This window comes from Filicampus tigris, chromosome 21 (genome assembly GCF_054856515.1).
Source record: "Filicampus tigris isolate MCC_2025a chromosome 21, RoL_Ftig_1.0, whole genome shotgun sequence".
NCBI classification, from domain to species: Eukaryota; Metazoa; Chordata; class Actinopteri; order Syngnathiformes; family Syngnathidae; genus Filicampus; species Filicampus tigris.
Window position 1 is genome coordinate 4,000,814 of NC_141237.1, and position 17,481 is coordinate 4,018,294.

General features: G+C 43.5%; 2 protein-coding genes across 17 annotated transcripts in view; one reads left to right on the forward strand and one right to left on the reverse strand.

Moving 5' to 3' along the window:
- eya1 (EYA transcriptional coactivator and phosphatase 1) overlaps positions 1–6,358 on the forward strand; it is a 40,360-nt gene extending 34,002 nt beyond the window's left edge. For 8 of the 15 annotated variants that reach the window (XM_086020314.1, XM_086020316.1, XM_086020315.1 and 5 more), the window contains 5 exons: positions 1,046–1,104; positions 1,805–2,164; positions 2,242–2,363; positions 3,715–3,815; positions 5,658–6,358. In XM_086020314.1, the coding sequence (XP_085876440.1) occupies positions 1,046–1,104; positions 1,805–2,164; positions 2,242–2,363; positions 3,715–3,815; positions 5,658–5,738 (723 nt within the window). In that variant the 3' untranslated portion in view covers positions 5,739–6,358. The remainder of the gene's footprint in view (positions 1–1,045; positions 1,105–1,804; positions 2,165–2,241; positions 2,364–3,714; positions 3,816–5,657) is intronic. The other 7 variants (XM_086020318.1, XM_086020320.1, XM_086020319.1 and 4 more) reach the window with 1 other exon arrangement.
- Positions 6,359–9,105: 2,747 nt separating this feature from the next.
- LOC147127233 (uncharacterized) lies at positions 9,106–16,694 on the reverse strand. Of its 2 annotated transcripts, none has more exons than XM_086020332.1 (4): positions 16,450–16,694; positions 15,346–15,419; positions 10,298–10,836; positions 9,106–10,189 (listed from the first exon to the last, which is right to left on the reverse strand). In XM_086020332.1, the coding sequence occupies exons 3-4, from the start codon at positions 10,814–10,816 to the stop codon at positions 9,869–9,871; spliced, it is 840 nt and encodes a 279-aa protein (XP_085876458.1). In that variant the 5' UTR covers positions 10,817–10,836; positions 15,346–15,419; positions 16,450–16,694; the 3' UTR covers positions 9,106–9,868. The 2 variants fall into 2 exon arrangements, with proteins under 2 accessions (XP_085876458.1, XP_085876456.1); XM_086020330.1 differs by having other exon boundaries at positions 9,111–10,189; positions 10,298–10,817; positions 16,450–16,690.
- Positions 16,695–17,481: the final 787 nt, after the last annotated feature.

The following is a 17,481-nucleotide window of genomic DNA, read 5'->3' on the forward strand; positions in this document are numbered from 1 at the left end:
AGTTTCCACTTAGTCAGGGCAGGTGTACTTTTATACCGATTTTTTGCCATCAAATACAGAATACACCTACGAAAATAGAGCACTTAATTTCATCTTGTTTGTTAGCACTTCACCATACCATGAAGGCGACACGGTTTTCGTAGTTCCCACGTTACTTGTTCTAATTTTAAGTACCTTTACATCCTGAATTCCTGATTAAGACCTGTCGCCTCCATTTTCACTCCGCTGGGTAATTTCCTAGCTTCAGGATCGAGTCGCTACTCAAATTTTTGCTTCACACTAGCACTCCCTTACATCTCAATATAAGTGGATGGGGGGGTAGGAGAGGGCACTAACACTAGCGCTCCCCTATAAATGGAAAACTAAGAACAGATTTTTTTTTCACCGACGCTCTCCTGCAAGCCTTTAGCCGGCTGGCCGGCTGGCTGGCCCCGGGGCCTGTGATGGTGTGTGGCGCGGCAGCAATCAGAGGTCATAATTTCATTGGCGGTTAGCATCAGGTTCAATTTTTCTAGTCGGTTACATTTAGCAGAAAGTCTGGATTGTGTTACCGCTCGCCCGGACCGAGCTGGAGAATCGCGGGACCTTTCCAAGAAGAGCCAAAGGGAAGAGTATTAGCGCACACATGTGCTCACAAATGCGCTATTAGAGCCAAGGCCCCCTTTTATATAGTCTACTATATTTACATACATCAGTGCGCCTAAAGATGGCGGCTCAAACAGTAACCTGGGTTGCTGAATAGGCTTTTTTTTCCCGGTTGCCTTTCTGCCTATGACGAGGTCGGGGTTTGTTTGGACGGCGCTGGTGAGGGCACATGGGAAGAATTATGGCATGTGCTGATTCAGAAGGTTCTCGGATGAGGCCTTTCAACGCCGGGGCGCCCGGCCAATGCCAGGCTGTTTTTTTTTACGCTGGTGAAAAATGACAGCGAACGCGCAAGCTTGCGACTGGCAATTTTCTTCAATAATGAAGCCTCTCTCTGAATACTTAAAATAGATTGAGCCGGGTGGGGTGTACTTAAAAGATCATGTTTCGTGTTTTGCAGGAATGTGACCAGGTACATATTGATGACGTCTCTTCGGATGACAACGGTCAGGATCTTAGGTAAATTGCTGACTCAAAAAAGTAAATAACAGCAATAAATGTATTTTATAATGATGTTACTTCGACAATGAAAGTGATCATTCTTAATAATAACTGTACTAACAACTAGAAACCAATTATTTAATCAAATTTGTTGTTTTCAACGTCAAGGGAGGCATTCGTGGGCCAAGCCCCCCAAAAGAGTTACTGTGACCCAACCATCTCCACCCCCCCTACATTGTAGCCGTTTCGTACAAAACTATATATAGTTCTCAATCTGTGTGTCAATCCATTTATTTTAGGCACCAACAGTGAGATAAGGATAAAAAAGCATCCAAACAAAATACAAATAAGAAGCACTAAATTACTCCCAAACCCACCCTCAACTATGCTCCCCTCCTGGATGTGGTCTGACGAGCGACACTGATTTTAATGAACCAATTTTAGGAAAAACGGTCCAATTAACCTACAAATATTACGGGACTCTTGAGAAAGCAAATGCCCAATGGTCTGAATTAAAGAACGCAACGGATGATTTGCTTTTTAATTGAGCTTTTTTTTCCCCATCTTTGTTGTTTTTAATTGTGATACAAACAAGATGATAACCACAGAGCAGACCGAGCGTCCTTATTCATTTTGCCATTATTTCCAATGGGAATAATTGCGCCGGAAGTCACCTAAAGGCACTAACCCACGACGTCTTTTCCGATCCGGCCCACAGCACGTACAACTTTGGCGCAGACGGCTTCCACGCGGCGGCCACCAGCGCTAACCTCTGCCTGGCCACAGGTGTGCGTGGAGGCGTGGACTGGATGAGAAAGTTGGCCTTCCGCTACAGACGGGTGAAAGAAATCTACACCACTTACAAAAATAACGTTGGAGGTAATCCCCACCCCCAACCCTCCCTTGCTAGTTGGGTACTTTTCCAAGCGGTCCAAGGCAAACAATGTTCCCGTACACTTGCAGGTCTCCTGGGCCCGGCCAAGAGGGAAGCCTGGTTGCAATTGCGAGCAGAAATTGAAGCCTTGACTGACTCCTGGTTAACACTGGCACTGAAAGCACTAACGTTAATCCACTCAAGGTAAAAGTCCGCTGAGAGGAGGGGGAATTGGTTCCCGGGAAGTCTGGATTCTAAAGGCGCAGTCTTCTTTGGTGCAGGTCAAACTGTGTGAACATCCTGGTGACCACCACGCAGCTGATCCCCGCCCTTGCTAAGGTCCTGCTCTACGGCCTGGGCATCGTCTTTCCTATTGAAAATATTTATAGTGCAACCAAAATAGGTAAAATGTTGCATTTTTTTTTTTTGTTTGTTTTAGGTGGGTGTTTTGAGGGGAAGTTTTAGTGGTACCAAAGAGATGGGGCAGGGGAAATCCAGTGAACAGATATGATTGATGTTTCCATCTCTATATGCTTGTATACAACTTCAAATCGCGTTTGTTTTCGTTTTTTCTGCTTTTTTTTTTTCCTTTTTAAAACATTGATGGAAAAGGGTAAACAGGGCAATAACCGTGGAGCAGGAAGTGGAGCAAGGGAAAGTAATCATTTTGATGTGTTGATTTGGAGAGCCACTCAGAATTTCAAACCATACCAGCATGGAGGTTTTTAACTGAAACTTCCTGCCCATTGCAGAAGAGGTTCCCCGAGTAGCAGATGAAAAAAAGGGTTGAGGACATATGTTGAGAAATTTTTAGTCTATTTAGAAGGCCTTTGTGACCATATTTCCACGTGAAAATGTTCCCAAAAAGGTCTTTTCTTCCTGACACAAAAAAAATCAATTTTTTTCCTCAAACCCATCATCGAATTTTCAAATTTCATGCTGTGCTTTACTCATTTTTGGAACGTGTCATGTTGCTACTATATATTCTTCATCATCTGAAAAAAAACGATTCATATTATAGTACATCACTGAGGAGTTGTGACTTCTACTCGTCTCCATTTCAATCAGTATATCTGTATTTTACTGCCGCCTGGTGGCCAAGGTGCGCACATCAGAAGGAGCGGCACAATGTCCGATGAACTGAAGTGGCAAAAAAAAAAATGTAATTCTTTGCAGTCTGTTTAATTATGTCATGGCTCATCACTGTTTTTATAAATTACACTGTTATAAAGCACCATTTTAATGATTGAAAACGGATTACAATTTATTTCAATGGGGAAAGATGATTTCTCAATGTCTATTTAGTTAGGCACAACTGTGAATTACATACAACCAGGCATTTCTGTAAACCACCACTAGATGACAGCATCTTGTGTCTCCAAAGGATGAGTCGTTTGTGTGGCGTTTGAGGGGGAGTTTTGGGAACACATGCTACCAAGTGACGGGTCCGCCGAGATCCAGTCAACAGATAGGATTGATGTTGGCCATGTGAAGGAATAGGCCTCATCAACTTTGGGATTATTTTCTCCGAGCAGGGCCTCTCTCTGCATATGAAACCACTTCGAGACATTTATGTCATTCCACAGCAAGAGCAACAACCTCCAGCCCCCACTCTTCCTGCAACCCTGTTTCCAATGCAAAATAAACATCATCCCCGTGCGCTGTTTTTGAGGGCTTCTTGAGAGGAATCTTATGTTCCTGTTTCCCTTTTTGGGCGCCACTCATCTTTTCATCTTTTGATTCTTCCCACACAGGTAAGGAGAGCTGCTTCGAGAGAGTCGTCCAGAGGTTTGGCAGGAAAGTTGTTTACATTGTAGTCGGGGACGGCGTGGAAGAGGAGCAAGGCTCGAAAAAGGTGAGGGATCCGCAGATGGAGAGGGAAATGTAGTGGGTGTGAAGGCTTTGAACCAAAGCGTTGAATATATCCGTATTTGTGGGGGACACAAATGTAATATGCATTTCAAATGAACTGTCAACGGTTCTTGGGTCTCATTTTGAATCATATGAAGCCACATTTGCGCTAGTTTTAGTTCTTGGTACATCCTCTGCACTTGCGACAATGGTCCAAAATAATGAGTGATCTTTAATTTTTACTTTTTTAATCTTGCACTTGACAAATATCCTATTTATCAAAAAAATACAATAACTAAAACTCATACTAAAACGAATAAAAACGAAAGACGAAAACTATTTTTATTCAATTATAAATTAATAAATCATTACTTTTAGAGTAAAGCTAACAAAAACTAGCAAACCTGCTCTCAAGACTAAAACTAACTTTACAGTCCATGCACACTCTGCAGCCCTCCATCTCCTCTTGGATAAAATCCGTCCTTTACAACAGAGTAGAAAATATTCTCCATCACCCCGTCACATCCCTTCATTTGTCCTCCAAAAGGGCATCTGAGTAGAAGAGAGAAAGTCTTTGGTGTTTAATCAGAGCTCTTTCCTGCGACATCTCAGGTTTAGAAGGCGGGGAGCAGGAGGAGGAGGAGGAGGAGGGGGGGTCGATGCGTCATAATTATATATTCCCGCTCAGTGACCTCAGCTGTGTGAAGGCGTGTAACGCTAGACCGTCCCTTTCAGCCATGCAGAAGGCCTGCATAAAGGAGCCTTCAATCACGGGAGGATATTCGCTGTGTCGGCACGGGATGGAAAAAGCTCCCCTCTTCTTTTAGCTGACTGTTTCCTGCTGTGGTGTGTTCACTGGGGGGGGGGGGGGGGTCATGAGTGATAAGCTTTTTCTTTCACGCCATGTACTGTATGGAAGGTGCGTAATATGCGTGGAGTACTGTTATGTTACGATATGTTCAGGGACGTCCTCTCTGGCCTCACCCCTTCACAAGAAATCCACAGCGTTTGGAAAAATAAACCCCAAAGCAAAGACTATTGGCCTGAGCGGAAAGGGCCCAGATACCATCTCCAGCTTTTCAACTTTAAAAGCAAAGACAATTTACAAAACAAAGAGCCCAAGAGCTTTTAAGGGTCACTGCAGGCCCTCCTAAGCGGAACCTTGGAGACGTTCTACCTCTGATAAAGTCCAAGGGGGAGTTTGGGGGATAATGGAGGAGCTCACTACTCCACCTGTGACAAGTTCCTTTCATTCTCCTGCGACTCGGGTTTCCCCTGCTGCGTACTCGCTCGCCTTGGGAACAGCACGTGGCCCCCAGTGGGAGCATTGTTAGCGGTGTGAAGCTACATCGACGCTACGCATTAATGACGGCCCTTGAAGAACTTTCACCACAAGGGAGAAAGTAACTAATCCATCAGTTCATTTGGTTTTGATGGCAGAATGGAGGAAAATTCATTTCTGATTAGGATACCTGCTTCTGAAGGGTTCATTTGGGCAAATAGAGTAGTAGGAGTTCTTCAAACTGCTAGCCCAGGAATTCAACAACGCCTGCTTTAAACCAAAATGGCTGTCCAAGACATGGGTCCATGAGACTTTTTCCTGCATCCTGTTACAATAGACATGTCCACCCACTTTTGTGTTGATTGCTGAAACTGGTTTCAAGGGATATTTTTTTCTAACTTTAAAAAGTGCCCTTTTCAGGGAAAAATCCCAAGCTTGAACCAAAAATGGCTGACTTCCTGTACATTTTTTGGCGTGGGCTCTTTTTCGTACTTTTCACTTCCGCGTCGTTTTTCATGCCTTTATGTTTCCATTACTGATCCGTGCCTTGTCCTTCCCTTCCAGCACAACATGCCCTTCTGGAGGATCTCGAGCCACTCGGACCTCATGGCCCTCCACCACGCTCTGGACCTGGAGTACCTGTAGCAATGTCCATCTTGCTCTGGCTACTGCCTTTTCCGGCTCACGCTTGGGAAAACCCAACACACAAGGCCCGTTGTGCTACCTGTGGCATCTCATCTTGCAAGAGGAGAGGAGGACGGTCAAATGTGCTGACGTCCGGTCACACTTTGTCTTAACACACTCTTTTTTTTTTTTGTTTGTCGTCGTCGTCCCGAGGGGTGAATTTTACAGCCGTGGTTACTGTGAAAATGGACTGCCTGGACTCGGTTGGGGTTCACGGCCTGTGAGGCTTCCCGGTTCGTCCGTTCCCCATCACCTCCCCGCCAGCGCTTCTTATTTATGAACTCCGTAAGAAGGCGAAAAAGACTCGTTCCTGAGGAATCTCCAGGCTTTTCTAATAATTTAAGAAAAATGACAAAAAACTTTATTTACTGAGACAATCGTGTACAGAGGTGGTTTGTTTGTTTTGGGTTTTTTTTTGTGTGTGTAAAAGTTTGTAATCACTGGACAATTCCTTCCTTATATCCATGTGCTCTCTTTAAGAAGAAAAAAAATTGGCTTTTTTTTTATTGAACAAAAAAGCTAACAAAAGTGTTGATGATGTGTTCGAAGTTTGTTAAGTAAAGGAAATATGTAGATAATTACATTTTTTTTGTGTGTGTTTTGTCAAGACCAAATGTCATCCGAACAGGAAAACCCGGGCTATGCATTGCTGGACTCGGGAGGATCTGGGAGAGGGGGTGCTGTGCTGCTGTGGGAGTGGTCACAGCCAACTTCATGGCCAATCAGAGCAGCTCCTGTCATTTCCTTCAAATGCGGCACGCTCGTCGGGATGACTTAAAAATATATAATAAAAAGAAATTGATGCCCACAGTTCACGCCTTCTAAATGTAAATCCTATCTAAAGGTTACACAAAAAAAATGATATTATTTCGTTTAAATTCACACATTAGACGTGTCCCTCAAACTTGTTACAATAACGCATTCGCCTCTCACAAAACTTTGGAATATCCCACAAGTCCTGTGTTCCACAGGAAGTTGCATCATTCACATCCTCTGCAAGCCGTGGGAAGGCCAAAAGTAAGTTTGCACATTTATTTTTCTGTCTATTTGATGACATTTTAACAATAATGAGGACAGGGGTGGAGCAAAATTATTTTGGGACGTTATTTGTTCATCTTTTATATGATGTTTTTGTTGAATCACTGTCATGTGCTTAGTATCAACATGCCAACCAGCATTAATGCCATGTTACATGTTTTTGCTCATTTTTATAGCAAAAACTCACTTGTTTCTTTTCGTCCTGTTCTTCAAGGGAAGCATTTTAATAGGGAGGTTTATTTTGAGGGTTACAATAAGCAAATGGCATTTGATTCACTCTTCATACCTACAGTGCTCAAATGTGTGAACTATATCGTTGTGTCTGGAATGTACTGTAGTGTTTTGTATATACATATACATATATACATATGTATACATATATATATATATATACAAATATACATATACATACATATACACACATATACACATTATTGTTTGATTTTTTTAAAATTATTTTTTAATGAGTTGAGACGTGAGGTCAAACATGAACGGGGCCCCCTTGCCAAGTTTTCTTCTCATTTTTGGACAAGATAAGATAAAATAGCCTGTTCTTATTCTGAATGAGCGGCCATTACGCGGCCGCCGTGTCCTGACTTTGACACGTGTCACGAGTTTGTTAATCTCGCCAGAAGCAAATAGAAACTGGAGCTGGTCGGCGTCTAGACCAAACAACGGCCCACATGCTAATCCCGTCTATTTAAATCAAATGCTTCTGAGCGGTTTTCAAGTGTCTCATCGCTATTTTTAATCCAGGATTTGACGCTCGCATTTGTGAAGTCGATTTTGAAAAAAAGAATTGCATTTTAAATCGTGATCACAATATTGAGGAAAAAGGTAACCGCAATTATTTTTTTTTTTTCTTAAATCATTCAGCCCTACTGCGGACAGAGTATGAATTAGTCATGTCACCTTTCTTCATCCAGGTAAGGTTTTAATTTAAAAATGAAAAATAATAATAAAAATAATAAACTAAAACAAGACAAACATAATTGGAGTTAGGTACAGTATGGAACAGCAGCAGCTGGTCAGGTGAGTATCATGCGGCATAAAAGCATCCCCAGCTACAACATGTAACGGAAGAATGGATCCGGACTGCCAAAACCGCACAAGAGAATTAAATATGGAATGTTTTTTTTTTTTACAGCCACACTGTGTGTTCAATATGTGCATCCATTGTTTTTTGTTTCTGTTTTTTTTTTTTTTCTATGGGGAATGAGGATCATTGGCCGGGTGAGGCGAGTGTGCCTGCCAGGCCCGGACAAAATAGTCAGGCTGGACAAACCGCCGGAATGCACTAGCACAATGAAGACTAATGTGCTTCCCCACACCGCTGCCGAGCCCCCCACTTCCGAACAGCTGAAAGATTGTCCCGAATGACTATCACTCCACTGCTCTCCCCGGCAAACACCGGAGGTGGATTGTCTTTGGTGGTCAGTTTGGTGCCATCCCGACAAACATTTAACTGTGAAAATAGTTAGGATGGACACAGCCTAGCATTTGTGCAGCAAATATTAAAAAAGGCATCATAAAAAGTCCAACAGCTTCCAAAGCTTCATTTTTATTCCCAAAAATTCTCAAGCAGGTTTAGTGTGGGCATTTCTGACACCAGGACATCCCAGCCTCCATAAAAGCGCGCTAGTACAATAAACAAGGCAATGGTGATTTACTAGCTGGCCCAGACACTGATTTCATGCAGATTTCCTTAGCGGAGGCCTCTGGCTGTGCATCACAATTGAACTTAGATTGTGTTACATGCATATCAAACCTCCCTCCGACAACACGATCTGCCACATCTCTCTTTACGACCTATTAATAGGCCTCCTCTTTGCTGGCTAATGTGTCACCACTTTGGTTTGGAGGGTGGGGGAATTAGGGTCCGCAGTCGGCAGATGTTGGCCATTTTGTGGCAAAAAGGGGACGCCGGTGGGATGGAGGAGAATTTGCTGAGATTTCCTTTGTGTTGTCTGATACAATTGCCAAAATGCGACTTAAAAGCATAAGGTTCAACAAGGTCTACCGAGAAAGTCTGCTACCCTCCTGGTTAACAAAAATAAATAAATCAAAGCGACTAGAGGGGGAAAAAAAAGTCTAGTGCACATTAGGTGTGCATGTGCGTCAATGTTCACCATCCACTAACTGTATGCACCCTCGAAACCAGAGACAGTCGGTGCACCAGACTACATGTAGTGTTACTGTACCATTTAATCCCAGCAATGCAATCAAATGCTAGTGGTACAGTATATAAAAATACAAAATAAAAATTAAAAGTGTGGGTGCCAAGAATAAACCCCTGTGGGACCCCTAAAAAACTCACACTTATTGTTATAATAGTAATTTATTTTGTCTCTAATAAAGTCAAGTAGTAACTTTCCTGAGGGGAAAAAATGACATATAGAGTACATAGTACAAAGTGATCTGATGAATCAGAGCAAGTACCCTGTTCAATGTGAATGGTATTACATTAAAGCATGAAACAAAAAAGTACCAGTGTGACAGATTTTTCCACTTCTAAAAATCACACAGGTTGACTTTCGTAATACCAAGATCACATTGGTGGCAGATTTACTTATTCTAAATTTTTATCAGATCACATTTTCCTAATCCATAGTGCACTCATGCACCCAATTTTATTGGCGCACTTGTGTCCCAAATCCAAGATCATATATGTACTGGAGTTTCCTTATTCCAAGATTTTATTGGTGCCAGAATTTCTTAATCTCCAATTTATACTGGTGTCAGATTTCCCTAATTCAAAAATCGGATAGCTCCTGGAGTTTCTTAATTCCACGGTCATTTTGGTATACAGGTTCTTAATCCCCACATCCTGTAGCCAAAATCTCATTGAATTTTTGCTGGAGTTTCCTAATTCCAGGATCACATCTGTGCCGGATTGTTCCCACGATCCTGTTGGTTTTGGAGTTCCCTAATTCCAAGATTACATTGTTGCCGGAATTTATTACTTGCCAAATTCCTAGAGAAGCTTCAAGAGACACTCTTCAATTTGTCTGCCGATGCTCCCTTTGTTCGGCTGGTTGGTTCCCAATCAGATCTTAAAAGTTCTTCTCAACATTCTGACTCTTGATGTGTTCCTTCATGGCTTCGGTCGAACCAGTCACCCACCTGGGTAGTATGTCATAAGTCTTGTACGTGCGGTACTGGGAATCCATGATGTGGAGACTGTCCTCCGTGGTCTTCTTCGTCACATAGTCAAGGTATTCCTCAGAAACCCCGGTGGCCTTGAGCTCCTCCAGCCGATCTTGCTTCAGCTCTTCCAGCCACTTGTCTTTCTGCTTCCATTTTTCTTTGTTGCGACTGAAGTCGGTGAGCCATTCCCGACGTTTGACCAGGGCTGCCTCCTCGCGCTCCCTCACCTGTAGGATCACAATATCCCAAGAATTTGTATTTATATTTTAATATTTCTGACCTTCACTTCTCTTAAAGGTTACCAAAAATGTCCACCCATTTGAAGTCCTACTCACCTGCTGCTTGATAAACTGCAGGTGCCTACGGCCATCCTCGTGCCGGTTCCTAATCTTCTCATCCTCCTGGGCCAGGGCAATCTGGGTGCATTTAAGAACCCTCTCAAACTCTGCCTTCTCCCGAGCGTGCTCCACCTCCTCACAGTGCTTCTTCCAACTCATCTGCTTGTCCCGCTCAGCTTGGATCTTGCTGTGGAGGATCCAGCGGTCCAGCTTCAAGATCTGCGTGTCCTGGGCCAGCTGGGCCTTCTCCCGTAGACTCTGGTATTGCAGGTAAGCCTCCCTATCAGACTTCTTCTTGGTCTCCGCCTCCTGTTTCAAGGATAACAGATCCTTCTGCATGATCTGATTCCTCCGATGCTGGGCGGCGTTGATTACGTCCTGCTTCTTCTGAGCCACCTCCTTCAGAGCCTCCAGTTCTCTCTCAATGGCGTTGGGTCCCCTGGCGTTGGCGAGTATCCGCTGGTGCTCCGGGATGGTGAGCACAACCGGATTTGCGTCGGACTCGTCGCGTGGCATCCTGATGTTGTACAGGAAACCTTGGTGGCAGATCACCGTTTTCTTTTGTGGTTTCTTACACAAGGGCTCCATCATGAATAGATCTCTGACCACCTGATTTGTGGAATCCTTAAATTTGGGGAAACTAAAATCTGACAGTGTTGCCTTGGTTGAAGCCTTGACTCCTGCCACCTTTGTCATCATTTTACAAAGTCATAGAAAAACATGAGTTGCCAGCATACATCTTTCATAGACAGGCAGTCATCGGGCGACATCATAGGCTGAGGTTGCAGTACACATCGTCATTACATCACAACATGGCTTGAATACAAAGCAGCGAGACTGGGCAAGCATGTGATATCACTTTTGACTCCTTCATTGACTCAATACGCTGACATCATGCTGCCTTCATATGGACCTGTGTGGTAACCCTGGAAACGGCTCCGGTAACTGAAATCGACGTCGACGGTGGTTTCTTAGAAATAGCAATAACACAATTCCCGGGTCATTCTGACCTATTAGGCCAAAGCTAAAATATCCGAAAAAACATTTAGATCTCCTTATCAACTACATTATTCACTACTTGCATCCATATTCATACTCGATTAGACCTCTTCTGCGGATTTTATTTTAAGATAGAAATGTAATAGGCTGCTGCAAGCTTTTTCTATTTCTAAGATCATGTTGGTACCAGAGTTTCCTCATTCCAACATTACGTGGGTGCTGGATTTTCCCAATTCCATGTTCAGAGTGGGTCATTTTTCAGAGTTCTCAGATCATATTAGTGCCAGATTTCCAAATCAAAGATTAATTAGAAATGTTGGTTCATAGGTGCAGTGACATGCTGCCGAGAACCCCAAGCTGTCTGTTGACACCAGACATGATGTGGTCTCCTTTATTTTGTGCGCGGCTGCAGCCTATTACTTTCATTGATTTTCAGAGTTTTGTCATTGAAATCACTGCAACATCTCAAGAAAAGCACATTTTCAAGGCCTTAAGGTAAGAAATTCACGTCAATTCCAACTGATGTATTTGCCTTGACTCAATAAAGGTTTGGCAACACTGCCTTAAAGGCACAAGTTTAACCTATAGCTTACTTAAGAAGAGCTGTATTTATACTTCCTGTCATGAGGTTTCGAAGCTTAACGCATGAACTACATGTTAGTGCTAAGCACAAAAAAATAAAGGATGATTTTATAAGTAAATTAAAGTTGGTAATTTGTCAAGCTTTGGTTGAGCCAGAGCTTTGGTATGAATGTGTGGTTTTCTCCCAAAAGAGCGATCCAATTTACCCAATCACTCCACAGAGGATGACCGTACACTTGAATTTCCCTTTACTTAGCCCTTTTCTTTCACATACAAGCTATGCTTGCACAATCATTGGATGGCCTCACATGTCAATCATAGCAGCACCACCCACTGGTCATGATGTCACTCCAAAATAATCCACCTCCCCCACCAGTCCCACTTAGGATGACCAGACACCAACATTTCCCTGTACTTGCCCACTTTCCAACACATAAAGGCATTGACAGGAACTCATTGGACAGTCTCTTGTGTCAATCATGGTAGCACCACCCACCAGTAATGATGTCACTCCCAAAAGATTTCACCTCTAACTGTCCCACTTCAGATGACTGGACTCCCAGAATTCCCTTGACTTCTGACGCTTACAGCCATAGCTGATGAGACCAGATAAGTCTCTCAGTCACAGTTTGTTGTTCTAAATTTCTTGAGCGGCATCAAAGGCAGGGAAGAGTCTCAGTGTAATTCATGGATGTTGAGGGTGTAGTGCCAATTTCTGTGACATCATACAAGTCTTTGATGCCTTTGAGTCTTTGACAGTTTAAGTCACCAGTATTAGGCTAGGAGAAGGTTTAGCATGTGCATTGTGGCCTTAGAGGCAACCACACTTAATTCTGTAATTGTTATTAAGGAGTTCAGTAAGAACAATGGCAAGCTCAAGCACAGATTCCGACTGCATTCTCAAGTGGAAGAACAGAAGGCTGGTGGAGAAACAGAGTGAATTCAACGACCTGTGGACGAGCGACATCCAGGCGCGAAATGAAAAACTTGAGTCGCTGGAAGCCGACCACCAGGCCCTTGAGGAGAAACTGGACATGGTCAACAAGGAGAATGTGGAATTACTCTCGGAGCAGAAAGTCTACGAAGCCAAAATCTATCTGCTGACACAGAAGAAGGGTCTCCTGGAGAACCAGGTGAGCAACATGAAGACACTGGAATCCAAGCTGAAGAAGAAGATCACCGATCTGGAGGAGTCTGAGGGTAACTTGGAGAAAAAACTGGCAGCGCAGGCTGAGCAGCACAAGGAAAACGTCAAGAAGACAGAGGTCAAGATACACAATCGGTTCCGCGATAAAGAACGGGCGCTGCAGGCAAGGATGGACACGCAACGCATTGAGGTGGAGAACATGGAGAAACACGTACAGGACATCAAAGACGAAAACATCACGTTGAAGCAGGAATTCAAACGTGAAGCTCAACGGTATGAAAAGGATCTCGACACGCACCAAAAAATGATGGCCAAGATTGAGTTTGACTACCAAATAGACATGATGACGGTAAAGATGAAGAACAAGGTGCTGACGGACCGAGTGGCGACACTGACAACCACCACGGAGGACAAGGCCAAAGAGAATGAAAATCTAAAGGACAAGCTCAAAAGCAAGTACATAGAAGTGGAGAAAAGGCGGTTGGAACATGCCGACATGCTGCTCAAGATTGAAGAGTTGATGGACAAGTTGAGAAGGGAGCAAAAGCGGACGTCCGTGTTGACTGAGCGCGTGACGCGAATGGAGAAGGAGGTGGAGTCCACGTGGAACAAGTACGAAATCGAGCAGAAGGCTCACCTGTTCACCAAAAAACATTCGGGCTTGGTACTGCGGAAACACAGCGACCTGATAGACAGGATCAAGTTCTTAGACCACCGGATCAAGAGTCAACAAGGCAGCATCCAGAAGCTGGAATCTTATCTATCCGCCAAGTCTACCTTCATCCGGAATATCAGCCTGGACATTGAGACATCCATGACGCTGGTCAATGACCCCAAGAAATTCATCAAGGAGATCACCCGCATCAAAGGAAAATTATTTGCCGACGACAAGGACTCGCATTTGATGCAAACGGCCGAGATGGTGTTCCAGGCCGTGGGAACGCAGAAGGAAAGGTTGGACCGCTACGAGACGACTATTCACAGCCTCCGAAAACAGCTCAAGCAGAAGGAGCTGCACATGCTGCAGCACATCGAGAAGATTGAGAAGCCCCGCAGCGAACTCATCAAGATTGTTAACGAACAACGACGGGAGCTGGCCAAACTCAGGAGCGACTTGGACCAACTGAATCACACGCTGCGGGAAGTCCATAGCTACCTGCCTCAGAAGGTCCAGTTGTGGGTGAAAGGCAGACTCAGTGGGACAGTCATGACCGTGACACCGATGCACTAGACTCCACTGGAAGTGGGAAACCACTCCATGTTCAACCTGTTTTTTTATGAGCAAACTTGCTCGCAGTTGCAAAACGGAACCTCAAATGCTTGTGAATGACCTGATGGCAGTAGCTCAAAATTGTACTAGGCCCTGGGCACAGACGTTTTGGGTGGCAACATTTTTGGGCGGTTGCAAAATGTTGGGGGCATAAGTTTTGGGGCATCCCAGGTTGTTAGAGGGTACACATTTTGTCTTTATGGAGGGTAGGGGTGGTTTGTCAGGTCGCTTCATGTTGGTGTCAGCAGATGTTGGTTGAAATTTTTTTTTAAAGAGTCCAAAATTTGGAGCGGGTGTTCAAAATGTTGTGGATAACAAAATAATTTTGGAAGTGGCAAAATTGTAGCGTTCACAAAACATTGGTGGCCCATAAAACAGAGGGTATCACAAAACTGGGGTGTGCAAAATGTTGAGTATTGTAAATGGTGAGAGTCACAAGATCATTTTAGGGGACCACAAAATAATTTTGGAGCGGTCAAAATTTTGTGTGCACTTTGTTGTTTGGGGAGGGGGAGCATTTAAAAATGTTGATCTCTGAAACAGCAGACTGTTGCATGGCATAAAAAAATTGGAAGGTTGTCAAAATCTTGGAAATCACACATTTCATCACAAATTTTTGGGGAGTCCAGAATTTTTTGGTCTCATAACATATAGCTATATTGATTTGACATTGTAGAATAGCACTGACCAACTGGTGCACCTGGATTCCTACCATCATAAACGCCACAGCACGTATTTAAAAAAAAAATCCAAAGCAATTAAATCAGGTCCGATATAGCAGTTGACTTCCATTTTAAATCAGACCCAGCTACGTCACTAAATCCCCCGCCCCCTTAACGAGCCCTCAATTGTTAAGTGTAATTCTAGCATGTCTTGACAACAATCTACAACAGGTAGTGTTTCACTTTCCAATGTTGTACATTGAAATGTACACGAGAGTGATCAAGTTTCTGGTTTGCAACCACTTGGCCAGCTTAACATGAGCTCCATACCTATGTATATATTGTATGTACAGTACTGTAAAACACCACAACAGGAATGACCTACCTTGGATGTAAAACTTGCAACAGTGGTGCCTTGGGGTGAGAGGAGAGGAGGCTGGACCGAAATAATGGTATTTCCTGTGGGGAAAGATGAATTCAGATATGACGGTTTTGAGCATGGTCACGTCCGAATTAAAATCGTATGTAAAGACGCCGCTGTACTTCGTGCCAGACTGCTGGTTTTTTCCTTTTGAGTATGGTCCGATTTTTGTATGGAGACCTTTCGCGTGCTGCCTCCCAACTGGTCATTAGAAGCTAAACACTGTTTCTGCTGTGGAGTTTTTGTTCATTTTTTGGGAACAACTGCTGGCATGAAACTGAATTCCCTTTTAAAATACAAAAGTGTCAAAGATTTTCAGAGGAAGGCAATACATTTCCTCTCCCTGGATGCTACTTAAGTACAAACATCTTCCGCAGGTAGAACAATGTGTGAAAGTGTTTTGTAAATCCTTTTTTTAAACTCAGTCTGGCATTTCCTCCCATGTCCCACCGATGAGACTGTGGGAGGGTTTCGGTCCGGACTTCAGATGCCGAGCCTGGCGGGAGTAGACCATCGAATCTTAATACGCTGGTCTCACTGGGAGTGACGGCTAGTGATTCCAGGCTGAGACAGAACTGGGTCTGCCAGGAAAATCTTGTTGCACACATTTTCGAGGTGCTAACAAATAGGCAATAAATGTGCTTTCGAAGTGAGCAGTCTCCGCAATTAGTTGTTAAATAGCATTGCTCACCTGTGTTACATTACACTGACTTGCTTTTTAATGGACATTACATTAAACATTTTGGTGGTTAAAAGGTTTCATGATGTCCCGAGGTGTTTGAGGTCACAAAACATTATTGGGAATTTTGGGGCTGATAATAATTTTGCCGGCCAAGTTTTTTTGGTTTAGGTTGTTTCAGTTTGGGTGTTAAACATTCTTCAATGTTAAAAATGCTTATATTAAAAATTTATAACTTATATTGTTAATATAAGGTTGTTGTTTTTTTTTCACAATTTCAGCTGTTGGTGTGCCGCGGGATTTTTCAGTGAAAGAAATGTGCCTTGACTCAAAAAACTTTGAAAAACACTGTTACAAGCAACCACCAACAGTTAACTTTGTTAACTTACCGCGATATCTTTGTGGTGAAGTGTGACGTGCGTCTTCAGGTTTGTTGTTTTCCCCCAGCTACCCTGTGCCCACATTCCTTCCCTTTGAATGAAATCAAGCATATTTTTATTTCTTCACTTCGATTAGCGAAAATGTGTCCGTATGTCACATCTTCAATTTCTTCCGGCCCCGTGCAAAGCTTGACCAATTACGTGTGGGAAGGTCTTCGCCTTCACACAATAATGCTTCACCTTTACGCAGTTGTTACACTGCCGCCACCTACTGGCCTAGCGTTACAAGGCGAGAACCTGCCAACTAGCGTTATTTTGTCGTGAATCGCGCGAGAACTTGGCCGAGAGCAACACTTTTGTTAATGCAGTTTTAGGCCCAATCCCAATACCCGCATTTCACACTTGTGCCGTTCACGTGCGCGTTCCCGCGAAGGGTACGAGTGCGTACGGTGTCACAATTCTGCGAAGTTCACTGTCGCCCCGCCCCCTTTGCGCCCTTGCTCCGCGCATCAGCGAAGTACGCATCGATGGCTTCTAAGCTGAAGCATAGCAGGAAACTGATGACAGGAAATTGTCGTAGCTGTGCGAAAACCTTTCTTATGTGTTATATCCAGTTATTACAAAGTTTATTATATGTATAGCGGCAATTTCAATCGATGTTTCATAGTCACCGTTTAACCACGTATTTTGTCCTAATTTAACTGCCGTACTTAGCAAACTGCGCATGCGCTGCATATCGTACAGGACCCGAAAATAGTCCAACAAATGGAGCCATAGCTCCCATCGACTGAAAGATCGAGACCAATTTTTACTTAACTACTACTTTACTGACGTTTCAATATAATTTTAAACAGCAAATTACCGAAACAATAACCCGTGCCGCCATGCTCGCAGACACAGGGGCAGACGTCGATGACGTCATCTGTAGTGTTCAAATTCTGCAATTAATGTGCACTTGTAACCTACTACCATTCGTGCATTTCAGAGAAGAACATAGAGTGCAAGTGTGGGTATTAAGATTGAGCCTTTGTCTCGTCTAGT